General features: G+C 40.4%; 1 protein-coding gene across 1 annotated transcript in view; it reads left to right on the top strand.

The window, feature by feature from the left end:
* Nucleotides 1–2,102: 2,102 nt before the first annotated feature.
* Nedd1 (NEDD1 gamma-tubulin ring complex targeting factor) overlaps nt 2,103–17,595 on the top strand; it is a 45,392-nt gene continuing 29,899 nt past the window's right edge. Inside the window, exons 1-4 of the mRNA XM_051206290.1 lie at nt 2,103–2,242; nt 5,770–5,864; nt 9,148–9,264; nt 11,785–11,925. Of these exons, the coding sequence (XP_051062247.1) occupies nt 2,107–2,242; nt 5,770–5,864; nt 9,148–9,264; nt 11,785–11,925 (489 nt within the window). The 5' untranslated portion in view covers nt 2,103–2,106. The remainder of the gene's footprint in view (nt 2,243–5,769; nt 5,865–9,147; nt 9,265–11,784; nt 11,926–17,595) is intronic.

Genomic DNA, 17,595 nt, shown 5'->3' with positions numbered 1-17,595 from the left:
TGTGCTGAGTAACATCTGCCATCGTTGGCCTCGTGTCTCCCCCCCTCCATCTTTTACCCTGTTATCCCTTCCCCTTTATGTTTACACAAAGAGCTGTTAATACTAGCTCCCTGCCCGGGACCGTGAGCTCCATCAGTGTTCACAGACCCCTTTAGTGCACGCCCAGGGCCCTAACACAGAGCTGGGCACACAGCAGCCGAGTAGGTGAGGAGCGAGGCTCAGCAGCTGCAGGACCCGCCCACTTCCTTCGCACCGCCCCAGCCAGGGCGCCGCCTCTCCCGTGACGTCACGCGGGGCGGGACTTCCGGCCGCCCAAGTTTAACAGTCCCGGCGGGAGCCGGAAGCTCAGCGAGGCGCGGCTGGAGCGGGGCTGGCCCCAGGCCGGAGAGGTGAGGTTGCCGGGGACGTGGCGGGGCTGCGGGCTGCGGGCTGCGGGCGCCCCGCTCAGGGTCGCGGCGGGGGCCCCGGGGTGGCCGCGCCGCCGGCGGAGAGTGGCCCGGGACGGGGCGGGGCGGCACGGGCTGTCCCGGGCTCCGCGGCCCGGAGAAGGCTGGGAAAGCCAGGGTGCGCGCCTGGGCGCCGCCGCTCCTCTTCCCCGCGGCCGATGACAGGTCCCACAGTGAAGCGGCGGGAGGCGGGGGACACCTACCCGGGCCGGCCGCTCCACTCAGCTTCTGGGACCCGGGGTCCACCCGTGGCACCACGCTACCCGGCCTGCACGTTGTTGTGTGGGGTTAAGGTCGCAACAGGTTGCAGGCGTGTTTCCTGCACTGGCGAGTTGAGCTCTCCCGCGCCTGGGTTTTCCTTGGGCAAGGGGACTAGGGGGCATAGGGTTGGTGCTAAAGTCACTGAATGGAAACCTTGTCTCCAGTTCAACAGGTGACTACACGATTTTAGCAGCACCTGTACCCTCGAAGCACCCAAACACCACTGTGTCTCGAAAGCACAGCAACCACCAGAGTTTTGACCAAAAGTTTTATGCATTCCCTAAACATTATTTTTGTTTACTTAAAACATTTTTTTTTCTTTTTTTCTGGGGCATGAACTGTTTCTACCTTAAGCGTTTTATTTTTGCCCTCTGGAGCCCATTAGAGATAGGTGAGATGCTTTGTCGTTGATATGCGGGCCTGTCTGTGACCACTGTTGGCCTGTGACATGGCGTCCGACCATGCCCAACCCTGTGGTTCAGTCCTCTTGCACCACCTATGCCGAGGGGTTGAGTGTGTCCTTTCCCTTCTGTCCTGTGTATTTTTAAATACACTGTCGTCCCACACCACCTGCTGCTCTTCAGAGTATCCTGAGTATCTGGAGCAGCCTCTTCCAGTTCTCTCTAGCCCACTTTGGCTTTGACTTGTGGTATCACTTTGTTGGAATTATGGGTTGGAGTGAGAGGTTGTGGACCAAGAGTTGTTATTAGGATACGGTGACAACTTCTTTAACCATGTCGCTAATTTTAAAGTTTGAAAAACTTGGGATAATGGGATTGAGGCTTCTAGATTGTGGGTTTTTTTTTTTTTTTTTTTTTTTTTTGTGGCCTACTTATGAGTCAGGAATGTTTAAGTCTCCTATATGAGGAGGCAGACATTGTTATGGGAACAAATAAAACAACAGAAGTTTGATGGAAAACATTGAGTTGGCGGTGGAATATAGCTGGTAAAGGGTTGCTTTCACCACAGTAGGGAACCTACCTTTTAGAGGCAGAGATATTTGAGCTGAGACCTGAATGATAGGGGCATGGTTTAGGGAAATCTGGGAGGAGCTTTCCAGTTGGAGGGAGCAGCAGGTGAAGAGATGCTAAGATGTGGATGACCTTGGCTTGATACACAGATAAGAAGACCACCAGTGTTGAGATCTAGTGACCCCAGACAAGAGAGGTAGTAAATCCGCATGGGCATACCTGTCCTGTAAGGCGGTGTTTGGGATTGTTGGGGTTGCTGGGGTAGACTCTTGGGAGGATGAGCTAAGAGTATGTGATTTGGCTGGTCTTTAGATCACTCTAGTGTGTGGCTATTAGGAATAAAAGTGGACAGAAATGGGCATTTCAGCTTTTAAAAATTGCTTTTCCATAATTGTGTATGTTGTTCTAAACTTTTTGTAGGCTCAGTCATGCAGGAAAACCTCAGATTTGCTTCATCAGGAGATGATATTAAAATATGGGATGCTTCATCTATGACATTGGTGGATAAATTCAACCCCCACACGTCACCACATGGAATCAGTTCATTATGTTGGAGCAGCAATAGTATCCTTTAAAAAAAAAAGTAACAACTTTTTACTAGTCTTCAGTAACCACTAAAACTGTTTTGGTCCATAAAAAGGAAAGTATTTTGTGTCACTACCATAGATTAAAAAAAAAAAAAGATAAAAATATTACGTATGCATGTGCTATTTATTTGCAGCTTACTTCAAGTTTGCTGTGTATTAGTCATTAGTCTTCAGATACAGGTAATGGAGTTCTATTGTGTGCAGTTTCTTACTGAATACATAGAATAAGGAGGGTAATAGAACATGGTGAATTTGAGGATGATTTTATCTCCATTTTGGTATTTGTGAATCTGATCTGGAATTCAGCTTTGGAGCAGATTTGAGATGGAGAGGAGAGTTAATAAAATAACAAACAAACCACAAAAGAACAACAACAACAACAACAAAAAACACAACTGTCCAACATTCGAATCTTCCTGATGGTGTATGCTCTGGTTTCTCTTTTCTATCAGTGATTAAACAGTGCTGTTTTCCAACAGACAAAATGGGTTGAATTTTTCTGTGCTTTCCTGATTGATGTGTATTGGTGAGCTTCTGATTGGTGTACTCCCTTCATTGGTGAGTTTCTGAGCTTTCCTGATTGGTGTGCATTGGTGAGTTTCTGAGCTTTCCTGATTGGTGTACTCTGCGTTGGTGAGCTTCTGAATGGGTATAAGGGAAGCCTGTAAGCTAGAGTTTATCATCCTCACATCATTGACATTTTGGTCTGACTGGGTATCATGGGAGTCTAGGAAACGTTCCTGGCCTCTACTACCCAATCTCTAAATGCTTTTAACTCCCAATTGTGATGACCCAACATGCCTCTAGTTGGTGGATTCATTCACAGCTGAGGACCTCTGCTGTAGATGAAGCACTCTTAGTTTTCTTTGTGTGGAAATACTCCATGTCATTGGTATGCTAGAAATTAATCTTCTGTGAAACACATACTGTTTTGAAACAACTAGTAAGTGTTAAGAATTGTCTGGTTTTCACCAGTATCAAAGTATTAATATTCTTCCTGATGAAAGGAAAACTGACAAAGCTTTAAAATGTGACTGATTTGTGAACAAACGTATTAGGAATTTTTAATCTCAAATGCCTGTTCTTGCACATACATAACAAATGACAACGTTTCTTATTGAATTAAATTTCCCTCTTGATCATCCCTTGTTTTTTGCATTGGTGCAGTGAAACCAATTACTTTGATGCTCTATTAATCACACTTGTGTGAAGGACTCTCCAGCTTGTCTCATGGATACTATTTTAAGGGGAGTGACAAGTGTATGAAGTTGATCCTCTCTATTTTTAGTGTTTAATAGTGTTTATAGTTTCATTGTTTTTCTGGGACTGTGTAAGAAAAGAAACAATTCTTAATAGGTTGCAGTTTTTTTTTTTTTTTCCCCTGCTTAGCTTCTTTTCAGGCAGTGTTACCAAGAGCTGATGTTAATGGCTGAGTGGCAATGAGGGAATGCTGTGTGACTTTGAGAAGCTGGCCCTGTTTCTGTGCAGAGAGCGCCGTGTTAGATGTTCCTTAGTTGTTCTTTCATGCCAGTTATTACTGAAGAACAGAGTTCTAGACTCAGCAACTCAGGGCTTCAGCATGTAAGATCCCACAGCAGGTTTAGTATGGCGTGCCAGAAGTTCATTTCTTTACTCTTTTAGTTTCCTTAGGTGGTGTTCTGTACTTCCCTCATGACTTCTAAAAATATAAGAAAAACTTAGAAACTAGTTTCCCCTCTTCCTGTGTTTCCATTCTTGTGTGCTAAGGGGTGAAATGTGGTAAACAAAGAAGTCAGTGGTTTCCCAATGTGTCACTATGTTGGTAGAAATTATTGTATTTCTCCCAGAAATGATGTACACATATTGTTCTGTAATTGGTAGGAGAACCTCCCCTCAGCACTTCCCAGGAACTGCTCATTTCAAACATGTGCAAATACTTGGAATGTAAAATCCAGCCTGTAGTCGAGTTTGAAGAGAAGGGCATGGGAGACTAGCTCTGTGGATTTTGGCACTGTGCTGAATCATTTGATAGTCCACAAACCAGAGAAATTTGGACTCTGTGTTTATGATGAGCAGTTCATGTTGATAGCAGCTTACCTGTTACCCGAAGACACCATTCTTAGGGTAGAAGGTGACACTCCATCCTTGAGTCCAGGGGAGACTTCATTCTTGGGGTAGAAGGTGACTCTCCATCCTTGAGTCCAGTGGAATTCAGAATAGATGAGATTTGCTGGGCGTGTAGTAGTTCGGTTGCTAGAGGTTTGCCTAGCATGAATGAAGCCCTGGGTTTGATTTTAAGCATCACATTAAGCAGGCATGGTGGTACATGCCTGTAATCTTAGCGTTTGGGAGGTGGAGGCAGGAGGATCACAAACTCAAGGTCATTCTAGGCTACAAAATGAGTTTTGAATCCAGCCTAAGATATTTGAGTCTCATGACAACAACAGAAATTTGTTTCAATCCATGATGTATTATCAAAAATCTGAATAGTATGTACTCTGTCCATAATAATATAGTAAAGATTATCTAGATGTTTCTATTGCTTCCATGCATAGACTTTACTTCCTGAAAGTTTAAAATTCCTGTATTTTGGAGACAGCAAGATGGCTCAGGGTGTGAGGATGCTTCTTACTGAACCTGATGAGCTGAATTCATTGAGCCCAGTTGGTGGAAGGAGAGAATGACCCCCATTTCCGGAATGTGGTGTGTGTGTGTGTGTCTCTCTGTGTGTGTGTGTGTGTGTGTGTGTGTGTGTGTGTGTGTGTGTTTCATACATTGCGGTACATACACATAAACTTAAGAGAATTTACATATCTTACATGCTATGATTTTCAAAATCAGTCTATTCTTGATTAAATCATTTTGGTTTAAAATACTTACATTGTTTACTTATTACTCGTGTATAAATTATAGAGTAAGGCAATTAATATTTTAAGATTAAGGTAAAGTTTAAATTTGCATAACATAAGCAATTTCTATTTAACCACACTCATTTGTGTGTACTGTACTCTATAATGCTCAGTATTAATGTATTCACAGTTGAAGCATCTTTGACAGTGATTCTAGTCCCGAGAAAACAGCAGCCTTCATTTTTCTGTTGGAAGAAGTCAGAGTGTGGTGTGGATACTAGCTGTCTAACTAAAGTTGGTACTGGGCACTGGGTTAAGAAATAAGGCCCCTGGACAGATTTTGTACATGGCAGAGCTGGTTATTACTTGGGAGTGCTGCTTTTCTTGTGTTCTCACTTCTGAAAGGACAAAATTAGACCTTCTGGCCCACCCTGGGAAGGGTTAGGGTTTCATAAGGGCTAAGTAGCTTTCAAATGATAGATAGCCAGAAGGGATGCTTCTCCCTGCCTTCCTGAAAGAGAATTAGTAATTAGTAACGGGAACCATTTTAAAAGCTGTGGGTCAGCTCTATTTGTGTCTGTGTCTTGGTGTTGGCTTACATGGCTGCGTTCTGTGACCATAGTTGGATGCTGTGGGTGTCCACGGACTGTTTGATGCTTCCTAACTCTTCATTTAGATAACTTCCTAGTGACAGCATCTTCCAGTGGTGACAAAATAGTGGTGTCAAGTTGCAAATGCAAACCCGTTCCGCTTTTGGAGCTTGCTGAAGGGGTAAGTTGTTTGCTTTTTTTAACCATTTAAAATCTCATTGTTGCTTAAGTGACAGGGACTTATTTGCCCTGTTTCTTTAAACACTACAGTGACAGGTGGGGTGCATATACTTATTGGAAGCTGTTAGCTGAGATTATATTGAGTCCTAGGAGAGCAGTTGAGGCCCTAGTCTTAGTTTCTTTTCTTGCTGCTATGTGACTTAGGTCATTAGGCTGACCTGACTGAGTGGACCCACATGATGGAACTGCACTGCTGACTGGGTGCAGCATCATCAACAACAGACTAGTTCTGAAGGCATCCTTCCACTGTAGATGCTGACCACTCAGGACTCGGGCCTGCCGGCCTTTTTAAGCACCTGTAACAGATGAAGTTTTTAGTGAGTCCTGGCCCCTTTGGCACACAGAGAATATCCTCTTGTTTAAGTTCATTCAGGAGAACACTGGTTTCTTCATTTCCATTCACACATGCACATAAGCTACTCTTCAAAGGGAATAACCTCCAAACAAAAAGGTGTGGCTTGTTCTTACTGGGGCATCCTCTCTGTTTTTCTTTTCAGCTTAAACCTCACTTGCAGCCCAGGTGAGAAGCTTGGATAGAGAGAATGTCTTAAGGGTGAATGGAGTTGGAGGCAGGTGGAGCTAAGTAAGGTTGAAGAGGAGAGTGCCCCCGGTCAGTGGGCAGACTGCCCTCTTCAGATAGGAGTTACAGCAATCCTGGGGTCTTTGGGTCCTTTCAAAAGTGACCACCAAGCTGCTGTTGAATTTAATGTTGAAGCCAAATCAGTCCCTCTGCCCTTCACAACTGGGCGCTTTTTCATGCACTGTGTTTTACAATCAGTGTTAAGCACCTCTGCCCTGCCCTTACCCCTCCTTTGGTTCTGTTTGTTTATTTGTTTATTTAAGGCAGAGTCTCTGTGTACTCCTGGCTGTCTGGGACTTGCTATTTAATTAGACCAGGCTGGCCTTGAAGTTGTAGAGATCCATCTGCCTTTGCTGCCTTAGTGTTTGGAATACTAGGATGCTCTCTAGTCTTGCCACTTAAAAAAAAAAGAGTATACTTTGTACTTTTATACTTCACATTCTATTTTATGTTTTGATACTTTAACAAATGATGTATACAGATGTGACTCATTTGAGGACTTGGTGAATATTCCATTTGTGCAGTTTTAGCCCTCCCCACTTCAAGATATTACATTATGAAGCAGACAGACAAATGAGTTCATTAGAATTCCAATTTTGAATGTATTATAGTTATAAACATTTTTGCAAATAGTGATTGTGTACCCTTTATTAGGAATTTCTAGTAAGATATCTGATCATTATTTTGGTTGGGTCCAAGCCGTGTTAACTTACATGCTACTCAAGTTCTCAGGCTTTTCTACTTGGGGAAAGAGATTTCCACCCTACTTATTATAAATTATTTTAGAATGAAATTTAACTTCTTGATTTTGTTTTTAATTTTATGTATTTTCTCTTTGAAGTGGACAGATTGGTATTAGCAGTACTATAATGGCTTTGATGAGTTACAAAATAACTTTGAAATTTAAGATTTAAAAAATTCTGTCTGTTGGTTCTTATGATACCATAAAATTTCTACTATTTAAGTTCATTAGATACATTAGTAATGCATTAACATAAGGAGATCTTCCTTTTATCAACAAGTTAAGCCTGTGTTAAGTATAGGTTTTGTCTTGATATGTTAACAATTGTTCTGTGATAGCTGGCATCCCAATATACCAGCTTTTGGTGGACACCATTCTTACCTGTTTCTTTTAAAAGTTATTTTAATGGTTATTAGAAAACCGGTTTGCAGTGCAAGTAGATTCTAAAGTAAATGTTACCGATCCCTTCAGACATATTCATTCTTAGGATGGTGCCTACAGGAACATTGTTACTAGAGTTAGAACACTGACATGGTGTGTGTCTTGCCTTTTATTATGTGTGTTAGTTGATACTGTTGTTCAGCATCCAGTGGGGGTGTGGAAAGGGACAATCTCTTAAGAGTGTTTGGAGCACAGACTGTTCTGGGGATACCTGACTCTCAGAACAGAACAGTTGATCTAGAACTCATCTCTGAAATGTGAGGTGATTTGCCCAAGCCTGCACAGCCTGCCATTTGAAGTCATGAAGTCTTTTCTTTGGACTTTATTTCTCCTTTTTTGTGTTTTTGTATTTGATGACCCAGACAGATATGGCTCTGACAGCAGGCTGATGGATTTGGGCTTTTTTTTTTCTAGGATGTGCTTGTGAGCCTCTGAAAATCTTTATTCCCAGCTTTGGCTAGCTTTTTAAATAATTTTTTTGTTCACCATATTTATGGGGTATGGGCTTTTGGGAAGCAGGAGTGGATTTTATTATAGGATTGGAATTTATAGACCTTGTTGATGGGTTAGGACCAAGGTGACAAGGAATTGAGAGCTTTTTAGCAACTTAACCTTGATAGTCTGAGCCCAGGAAAGATGTGAGGCTAGGTTATTTTGTTTAAGTTTATTCATGTGTTTGTATTTGGTGGTAGATTTCCGTGAATGTCACTGTTGTTCAGAAAATGCTCAGCTATTGAGCCACTCCACTAGCCCCTAAGGTCTGGGTTTGCTGAGATACTTAAGACTCCTTGAGGGTGAGAGTTGCTGGGAGACTTGGGGCATGTATCTTGACCTGTTTAAAAACCTTTGCTCATCTGTAAAATGGGGATCTAAGGTAGATTGTCTGTCTGTCTGTCTATCATCCATCCATCCATCCATCCATCCATCTGGATTTTCAAGGCAGGGTTTCTCTATGTAGTCTTCACTGTTCTGGAGCTCACTATGTAGACCAGTCTGTCCTTGAACTCAGGATCTGCCTGCTTGTCTCCAGAGTGCTGGTATTAAAGGTGTGTATCACCACTGCCCGGCTTAGAAAATATTTAAAGGTCTTATGTTTCGCATTTTGTGAGTGAAGATTAATTTTAAGATGTTGTATAGCGATCCCAGAGTAGGTCTAAGCAAGAGAAGATAGTGAGTGCATGCTTGGTGGGAGGCCCAAGGTTCACTGCTGGTTCTTAGGCTTCCTCTCACCCCTCCAGCAAAGAACACCACCAGGCCTTGATTTCCTTGACATTTTAAGATGAGTATGCAGTTGGATTCCTATGAAGGATGATAAGAAGCAAAAATTTTAGTTGCAAGTATCAGCATCTTTTTGCTTGTAATTCAGCAGTTTCATTGTTCTGCTTACTGTGTTGGGTGAGACTGCATCATCTCTGAGTCCCGCTAAGCTAATATTGTTTGTTGGTTTGTTTGTTTAACTAGCAAAAGCAGACATGTGTCGATTTAAATTCTACATCAATGTATCTGGCAAGTGGAGGCCTAAATAACACTGTTAATATTTGGGATTTAAAATCAAAACGAGTTCATCGGTCTCTTAAGGTAAGTAAATATATTTTAAATATTTATAGAATGAGCATCTCACATTCTGTTTGAATTGGTTACCAAACTTTGCCTTCATAATGAAATGCTTTATAATTGAAAGGAGACTTATTGGGAAAAATACAAGTGCTGTCTAGCTGAAGCTTTCCTCATAAAACGTGTTGACATGTTGCCTTTTCCTTATTTATATTTTTCCCCCAGGTATTCACATATTTCTCCTATTTTGAATGAACTACTTCCTTGGGTTTTTCTTCTTCAGAGGGTAGTTTTGTCACCAGGTTTTTTGTTTTGTTTTGAGGGTTTTGGGAAAGTGTGTGTGGCTCTGGAGTTCAGTAACTAAAAATGAGGGTTCAGCCTTTTAGTTCAGGAGTGTTTGTGGCTGCTACTGCTGATGTTATTTTTGCTTGTATATCTTCAAACTTGGTAATGAAATAGTTCTTAAAATAATCCTCTATCTAAAATTCGTGTTCCCTTAGGTAGTTCTTTGTAGGTTCAGAAAATAAGCATTCATCTTAGGAAGGGCTGTGGTTAAGATTTTATTAACTCTTCTTTTTTGCTTTTTTAATATTTAAAAGGGAAACTACAAAGTTATTTTTGAGTTTGACATTTAAAAATATTTAATACGGAGATTGTAAGTAGCTGTATATCCATGCTCCCCTGCATACACAGAGAAGAACTTCCTTTATCTGTTACCATGTGGCAGTAATGTTTTACCCACTCTGCTGTCATTCCATCTCCAGACTGTTTTGTGATAAATACCAGAAATTTCCCTGAATATTTTGAAGGTTATTGTTTTAAGTGTAGCTAGACCTTGAAGACTCTTTAAACTTAGCTATGGAGAAAGACAGGTAATTGAGTTGCTGCTGCTAATGAAATAGTTAGCTTTGGTCCAGTTCCTTAATATACAAGCTGTTGTGCTTGCAAATGCTTCCTCTGTTTATTTCAGTAACTGCAGAGCAGCACACATTATTCTCATGTGCAGATGGAGAAGCTGAGTCAGATGTTAATGACCTGGTTCTTTGTCAGCTTCAGAGTGGTCTGTGCAAGTGCAGACCCTGCTGTCTGTTTAGTATTCCATTGTGCACTGTTTGAGTTGACACTGCTTAGAGGGATGTACTTATTCTGAATAGGGGGTGTCTTAGAGAGCTCAGGAGAGGAGAGTCTTTGTCAGTTCTCTGACATTTGGTTGGTGCATAGTAGATGTTTCCTGATGATGTATTTTCCACAACTGGAATTAGGAAGACACCTGCTCCTTTACAAAGTGGCAGACTCTATTGGGTGACACACACTTAGTTCCCTGTGACAACAATGTACAAAATGTTGCTTTTTTTTTTTTCCACCTTCAGGCACTTCTTCTTTAATAGACTAAAGGGGATGTTTGAAGGATCTTTTGACAAAGTTGTATTGTAAATATGATGTAATGGCTACATTAGCAGTGATAGTCCATTAGTTATTTTGTATCAAATTTAGTATAATTAACTTAGTAAATAACAAGAACACTGTATTGTTAAAAAGTAAAACAAAATCCCTGGCTTTTAACTCAGGTCAGTGTTACATGTTCCTGCTAATGTATCCTGATTTGATGTTTGGAAGAACTCTTTCTTCAAAGTCTTGGTCTTTTCATTCCCCCAAAGCAGATACTGTTGGCATTTGAGAGGCAGTCTGCTGTGTTGGGAGGGCCAAGGGCTTTGGATTTTCTTGGAGATGATACTAACTAGTCTGTTTCTTAACACATGTGTGAGATGGCACCAGCTTCCTAAGCTTTGTTGTGTCATGTGCCTCATTTGTAAGTGTGGAAGATGACAGTGCCCCTAGGATTTTTAGAGATTGACTAGTTAATGTGTGAAACCCCAGCAGAGAAGGTGCTCAGCCAGTGGGAGCGGATGCTGTCTGGTGTCTGAGATACTTCTTTGCTTTTCTCCTACTTTCCCTATAACTTACCTTTTCTTTTGTTTATTTGCTTGTTGGTCATTTGAGATAAGATCTTGCTATGTAGCTCAGGCTAGCCCATAAATCTATGTAGTACAAGCTAGTGTTAGTGTGAGGACTACAAGTGTGGCCTGCCGCTCCCCACTCTGTCCTCTCTTTAAGGTTAGACTCAATTTTATGCCCATGCTTCTGTCCAGTTTTAGCCTCTCAGTCAGTTCATTTGACTGTGTTTAGCATGTGTTCTGTCATGTTGGTGCTGATTTCAGTGTCCAGTTGAACAATAATACTGAAGGCCAAACGTTTAACTTGAAATAAATGTTATCAATGGAAGTCAATTCTCCAAGGTAGATGTTAAGTAAGTTATCCTTCTAGAATGTTTGTTGTCTCAGAGTCTGTGGACATGTGATACGGCTCTGAAAAACTGTCTTCAGTGGAGGCTCCATGTTGACCCTTGGTTTCCTAATCCGCTCAGTAGTGAGTGTTGTTTTTGGAAGGGAAATGTTAGCACAGCTGTTGATTGACAGCCATGCTCTTTCCTGTTCATCCAAGGATGGGGTTAATGGCTGCTGTTCTTGTATTTGTTTCTTTCAGGATCATAGAGGTGAAGTAACTTGTGTGGCATACAATTGGAATGATTGCTACATTGCTTCTGGGTCTCTCAGTGGTGAGATTATTTTGCACAGCGTAACCACTAATACATCCAGTGCACCATTTGGCCATGGGAGTAATCAGGTACAGTAAGGTTTTTTTTTTTTAACCTCCAAAATAAAGATGATAAATTATATTTTGAATTACTTTACCTAAGAAAATAGGTTTAAATTCTATGACATTTAAAATTTTTATTTAGATTGTTTGAAAATGTATAGCTAATTTTTATGATAGTGCTTGAAAAAGATAAAGTAAGCTAATACACTCTAGAGTGCTTGTATGAATTTACTTATATTCTTAAATATTTGATCTTTTCTATACTATAACTGTGTTTTTAACAAATGCAACTGTTTGCTAATAATACAATCCTAAAATAGGATTTTAATCTTTCCATGGCATTTCTGTTACAGAAGTATTTTGTAATTCAAACTAGTGGCTGTAAAGACAGATACACACTTCATACTGTTCTGTGAACAGGGCATTATTGTATTTAGAAAGAGTCTAGTACATTTTGGGAAAAAAAAGTTTTTTTAAGCATGTGGTAGTTAAAAGAATCAAAGCTTACTCATACATTTCAGGTTGGTACAGAAATCTTTAGGGAAACTTTAAAAACAATTAGTCAATTAGGTATTTTTCTTGATCAAAAAATAGTTTAATTTTTTTCTTAAAAGAATGAGAAATGTCTAAATAAATCAGTTCATTGACTTAACAATTTCTAGAGATGTTTTCAGTAAGGTGGATCTTTTAGATGGATATGTGTAGTCTCAGAGGAATGAGGTAGGTACCGGTATGAACACCTTGTCCCATTAGGCTTTTTATTCTCACCACTTTGGCCACAACTAGTATTAGATAAAGAACAAGAGTTTTTTTAAATTATTATTTTAATGATATATGCTATTTAAGGGAAATTTAAAGGGTGCTCAGTTGGACAGACAAGTAGTGCCTGTTGAGGCTCACGTGTATAAGGGGTAAAGGAGCTGTACACACAAGTTGTGAGTGAGGTGAGTGGCTTGGAATAGTGACAGGCCTCTAGTTGCTGCAAGCTGACTTGTTAGGGCTAGCTCTCCACATGTACATGTTATAGTGGGGACCACAGCTTACTAGCTCTCCACATGTATACGTTATAGTGGGGACCACAGCTTTGTGTCAGACATGGAAGAGGCACCCAATAAAGGTGTGAGTGTATGAACGTATTTAGAAATTACTGAGCCGTTAAGAGCGTGTCTAGAACTCTGGGGAGAGAGTGTCTCATGTGGAGGGAATGACACGAGGGCCAATGGGGAAGGGACGTGGATTTGATAGAGAGAGGCATGAGAACAGACCGTGAGGTGAGTGGGTACAGCGTTGTCAGGACACTGGGTACCTGTGTGACATTTGACTCTGTTCTTGGTGACATTTAAACTCCTGGGTGCAAGAATTACAATTGCTGAACAACAGAACCCTTTAGGAATAACAGTGTTTTCTAGGTTTATGGATGAGACTTAATGGTTTTAGTTTTCACAGATAGGTTCTTTAGAATATTAATCTTGTGAACAGAAACTATGTTTTATCTCTGTGTTTTCTCTTTATTTGCATTTTGATATTATAAAGCCTAAGCCATACTGTGGAACCATTTTAAACAATAATACCTTGGTTAAATTTATATCCTTATAAGGAAGCAAAGTAATGTGTTTTTTTCTGTTGTATTTTGTATTAGGGGCATAGCATATTCATAAACTTCAGCCTGGATTTCTATATACAAATTAGATATGGCCCTGTGTATTCTCATACTTTTGCTGTCTGTATTTTGCTAGCATCTTATTGCCAGCATAGAGGACTTGCCACTGTTTACTGTTTCACACCTACTGGTCACGTGTTACATTGCATTCTCCTCATCTAGGCGAAGCTACTAGTTAGTGCATTTTTTCAGTTACAGTTGAGGAAAGTGTGATTCCAGGGCTTTCAGTTCACAGAAAGAACTAATTGAAGGGTCAGCTGCTTTAGGAACCTTATTTCCTCTTGGCTCACTTTCTAGCTTCGTGTAAGTTGTGATTATTTGAGATGGAGTATCTGAAGCTTCGGGGTACAGTTGCAAGATATATTAATTTAAGAACATGGCAGTAGTAGGTTCTCTAGTATCTGTGACTCCTCCAGCCATGGTTTCTTAGCTAAGTTTACAGTATTAGGCATGAATAGCCTCCTACTGAATTAAACAACTGTTGGTTTACTCCAGATAGAAGTGCCACTATCCCCTCTTGTAGTGTGCTGCTCGGCCGGTGATTATTGCGGTTCACGGGCTTTACGGCTGGGTGGGACTGTTGGTAACTTTGCTTCCTTGGTGCCTTGCATGCCACCTTCCAGTACTGTGGGAGTTAGACTTCAGGGAAGAGCCTTCCAGGTCAGCACCAGCTTGATTCCTCAAGTGCCATGACAAAAATATGTGCTGTGTTCAGCAACAGATCCTTACCTTCAAGTTGTAGAAGGCAATCCAAGGCAATGGTGCTAGCCTATAATCGTTTTGGGGGTCTTTTGGATTTCTTTGACCAATGATCAAAAGGAAGTTTTTCATGCTTAGTACTGAGGTTTTTGTTTAGATGCTACGACCCTTTAACCCAGTGGTGACCCCCAACCATAACGTTATTTTCATTGCTAGTTCATAACTGTGATTTTGCTACTGTAATGAGTCATAATGGAAATAGTGGATTTTGATCATCTTGGGCAACACCTGTGAAAGGGCTGTTCATTCCCAAAGGGGTTGTGACCCACAGATTGAGACCTACTGGGCTGTAGCTCTTGGGGGAAGCGTTATTATCTCAAGTGGCCTAACTTCATTTGGGGTGTGTGTGCATACATACACATATATGTGATTTTAGGTAAACATAATATGATTTGCTTTATTGTTTTCAAACATCTTCAGTGTTATTCAACCCCTTGCCTCCTCCTTCCCAGTTAAGGCCCTCCACTTCATTTTTTCCCTTTCTCTCTTCAAAGCTTGGGGGTCCTACTATCTACCCCCACCCCCGTGTAGATAGAGCTCCTCACCCCTCCCCTCTGGCCACAACTAGTGGCAGGTAAAACACTAGAGGTCTTCAGGTGTGTAGTGATGATCAAATGTTTATTCATACCCCTTTCTCACATGAAAAGAAAACCCTTAAAATCTTAGGTGATGGATTGCTGCAATGGTAAGTGTTAGGAATTTTTAGTCAATTAATTTTTATCAGAAAACCTGAATTAAGTGTGTCTTGTAGTTTAGGAAACCAGGAGTGGATAATGCTTGTCTGCATGCTAGCCCAGACCAGTCAGAGCCTGCACTCTTCCTGGACATGCTGCCTCCTCAGGCAGCGTGCCTCTGCGGGCGCTTCAGTGGGCTTTGGGTTTACTTGGCAGCACTAGGGTAAGAGATGAGCGAGCACTAGCTGCTGTAGGAGCTTTTAATGAATCATTATATGAAGACATTAAAACCACTTCTGTGACTCATCACCTCAGCCTGGTCCTGAGTTTGTGTGCTTCTTTTACACCCTGCTAGTTTACTAGTTGTAATTTGTCCTCTGGAGTCATATTTTGTGTTTAAGACTATTTTTCTGACAAGCCTCCCCCCCCAGAGGCAGAGCTTTAGGTTGTCAGTGGCTGCTGTTTTCTTCAGAAAGGAGACCCCTTGGAGGTACCTAAATGGGCAGCCTTAAATACATGTGTGTATGGGAAACACAAAGTAGACTCAGTAGGGTAATGTATGCGTGTGCATGTGCAGCAGTAAGAAGGTAAAGAAAAAACTAGAGTGCATTTCCCCCCTGCCAGGCATAAAGGTGTGTGTGTGTGTGTGTGTGTGTGTGTGTGTGTGTGTGTGTGTGTGTGTGCTGTATTATCTCTTATTCTTCAATAAGCTATTCCATTAAGAGAAAAAGTCATAGGCAAGAAAATAGAAGTTGACTTCTTTATATGTGAAGATCAGTTCTAGATCTCTTAGAAAACTCATTGTAATGATTCTGCACACTCAAGTTTTACGTAACATTGGAATATTTGAAGGCATTTTTACATTGGTCCTTTCCCTACAATTTATTTGCAGTAAATCTATTATCCCTAGAAGCATACAATTGCTACTTTAGCATCCATTAAAATGTTCTCTTTTAAGATTTCTTAGAATTCACTTGAGATTTCAAATATATTAAATATTCATTTAAAAAATTCAAGCAGTATATAAGCTCGCAAGTGTGTCATAAGTTGACATTTTAAAATTCAAATATACTGTTGTTCAGGTCAGTTTTGTGTTGGTTGATTTTATTGTATCTAGTGGATTATTGAGAAAAAGTCATAGACAAGACACAGGACATAGCCATGACTAAACTGAAAACTTTATTTTTGTTTCTATAAACAATCCAGGATTTGAAGGTATAATAATCACCAAATTGGCTTAGAGAGAGTGACAAATCCTTGGCATCTCACTGAATCTACATCAGGCTGAAATTTATCAGAAATGAGATTGCCTGAATATATTTAGGGTCTTACTTTGAGATGTCGGAGCTGAATTGAAGCTATTAGTTTTATGTGGAGCAATGTCTTTCTCCAAGGGAAAAGAAATGTATTGCTTCTGCAAAGATGCTGGCTGACGGCTTCTGAAGCTATAATTGCATGTCAGCGCTGGGCACATTCTACAGCTTGGGCTCCGTGAGAGTTTAACCCGTGTTGCCTTTTCCCAAGCAGTTAAAAATGTGGATCTATTTTATTGATGCCTTAGATTAAAAAGGGAATTTTAGGTAAAGCAAATGAGATTTAAAAATATGTATCACAGTACATGCTTTAACCCACTTGTTTCCCTTAAATAAATATTTTATGTGTAGATTTTGTAAGTATTAATAAGCCTCCTTGAGTACAGAGATATAACTGCAAGTAATTATTAGTTGCCTTTTAAAATTGTAATTATTTTGTAAAGAATAAGCTTAGGGCTGGTATATAGTTCAGTTAGAAACCCCAAGAGGAGCCAGCCGGGTATTGGTGGCACACACCTTTAATCCCAGCACTCGGGAGGCAGAGGCAGGGGGATCTCTGGGTTTGAGGCACCTGGTCTGTAGAGCGAGTTCCAGGTCAGGCTCCAAAGCAATACAGAGAAACCCTGTCTTGAAAAGCAAAACAAAACAAAAACAACAACAAAATAGAGACCCCCCAAGAAGTCCTATGTTATATTTCTGGCACTACAGAAAACTTTTAATTGAATTTACTTTATGTTTTACATGGGTTTATAGTAAAAAAAGTTTATCTACAGAGCTTTATTTCTAGACTGGTGATGCTGAAGTTTATAAGAACATTAATGTAATTTATATTGGGGAAAGTTTGGCATGATAATATGTCCTTAATAACCTGTGTGTTTCTTTAGCGTTTGTTATATTCTTCAGCAGTTTTATTACGTGAGCATAAAATAAATTGCTACTTTGTACTTTCAAAGATTTTTTTCTTATGTTTTTTTCTTCCTAACATTAATGGAAATTATATGAAAAATATTCTGATGTGTTTCCATATATAGCTTTGTCTTTCTTACATAATCATTTTCTCTGTCTAAACTTGCTTTCTGCCTTTCTTCTGTCACTGTGCTGTGTCCCAGGTATGGTCACACTAACCCTCTAACTAATTTTCAGTGATTGTATGCATTTTATTATTTATTGTCACAGTTACCTAGATTCTTCTGCTTTAGATAGTTTTCAAAGTTTTATAATCACAAGCACTCTATTTTATACTGTTCTGAAAATCTCTTCCAATTTTTACTTTTCCAGTAAAATTTAGGAG

The sequence above is a fragment of the Phodopus roborovskii genome, unplaced genomic scaffold, assembly GCF_943737965.1.
Source record: "Phodopus roborovskii unplaced genomic scaffold, PHOROB, whole genome shotgun sequence".
Classification (NCBI taxonomy): domain Eukaryota; kingdom Metazoa; phylum Chordata; class Mammalia; order Rodentia; family Cricetidae; genus Phodopus; species Phodopus roborovskii.
Note: the sequence above shows the minus strand (reverse complement) of the source record. Positions and strands in the feature narration are given on the sequence as shown.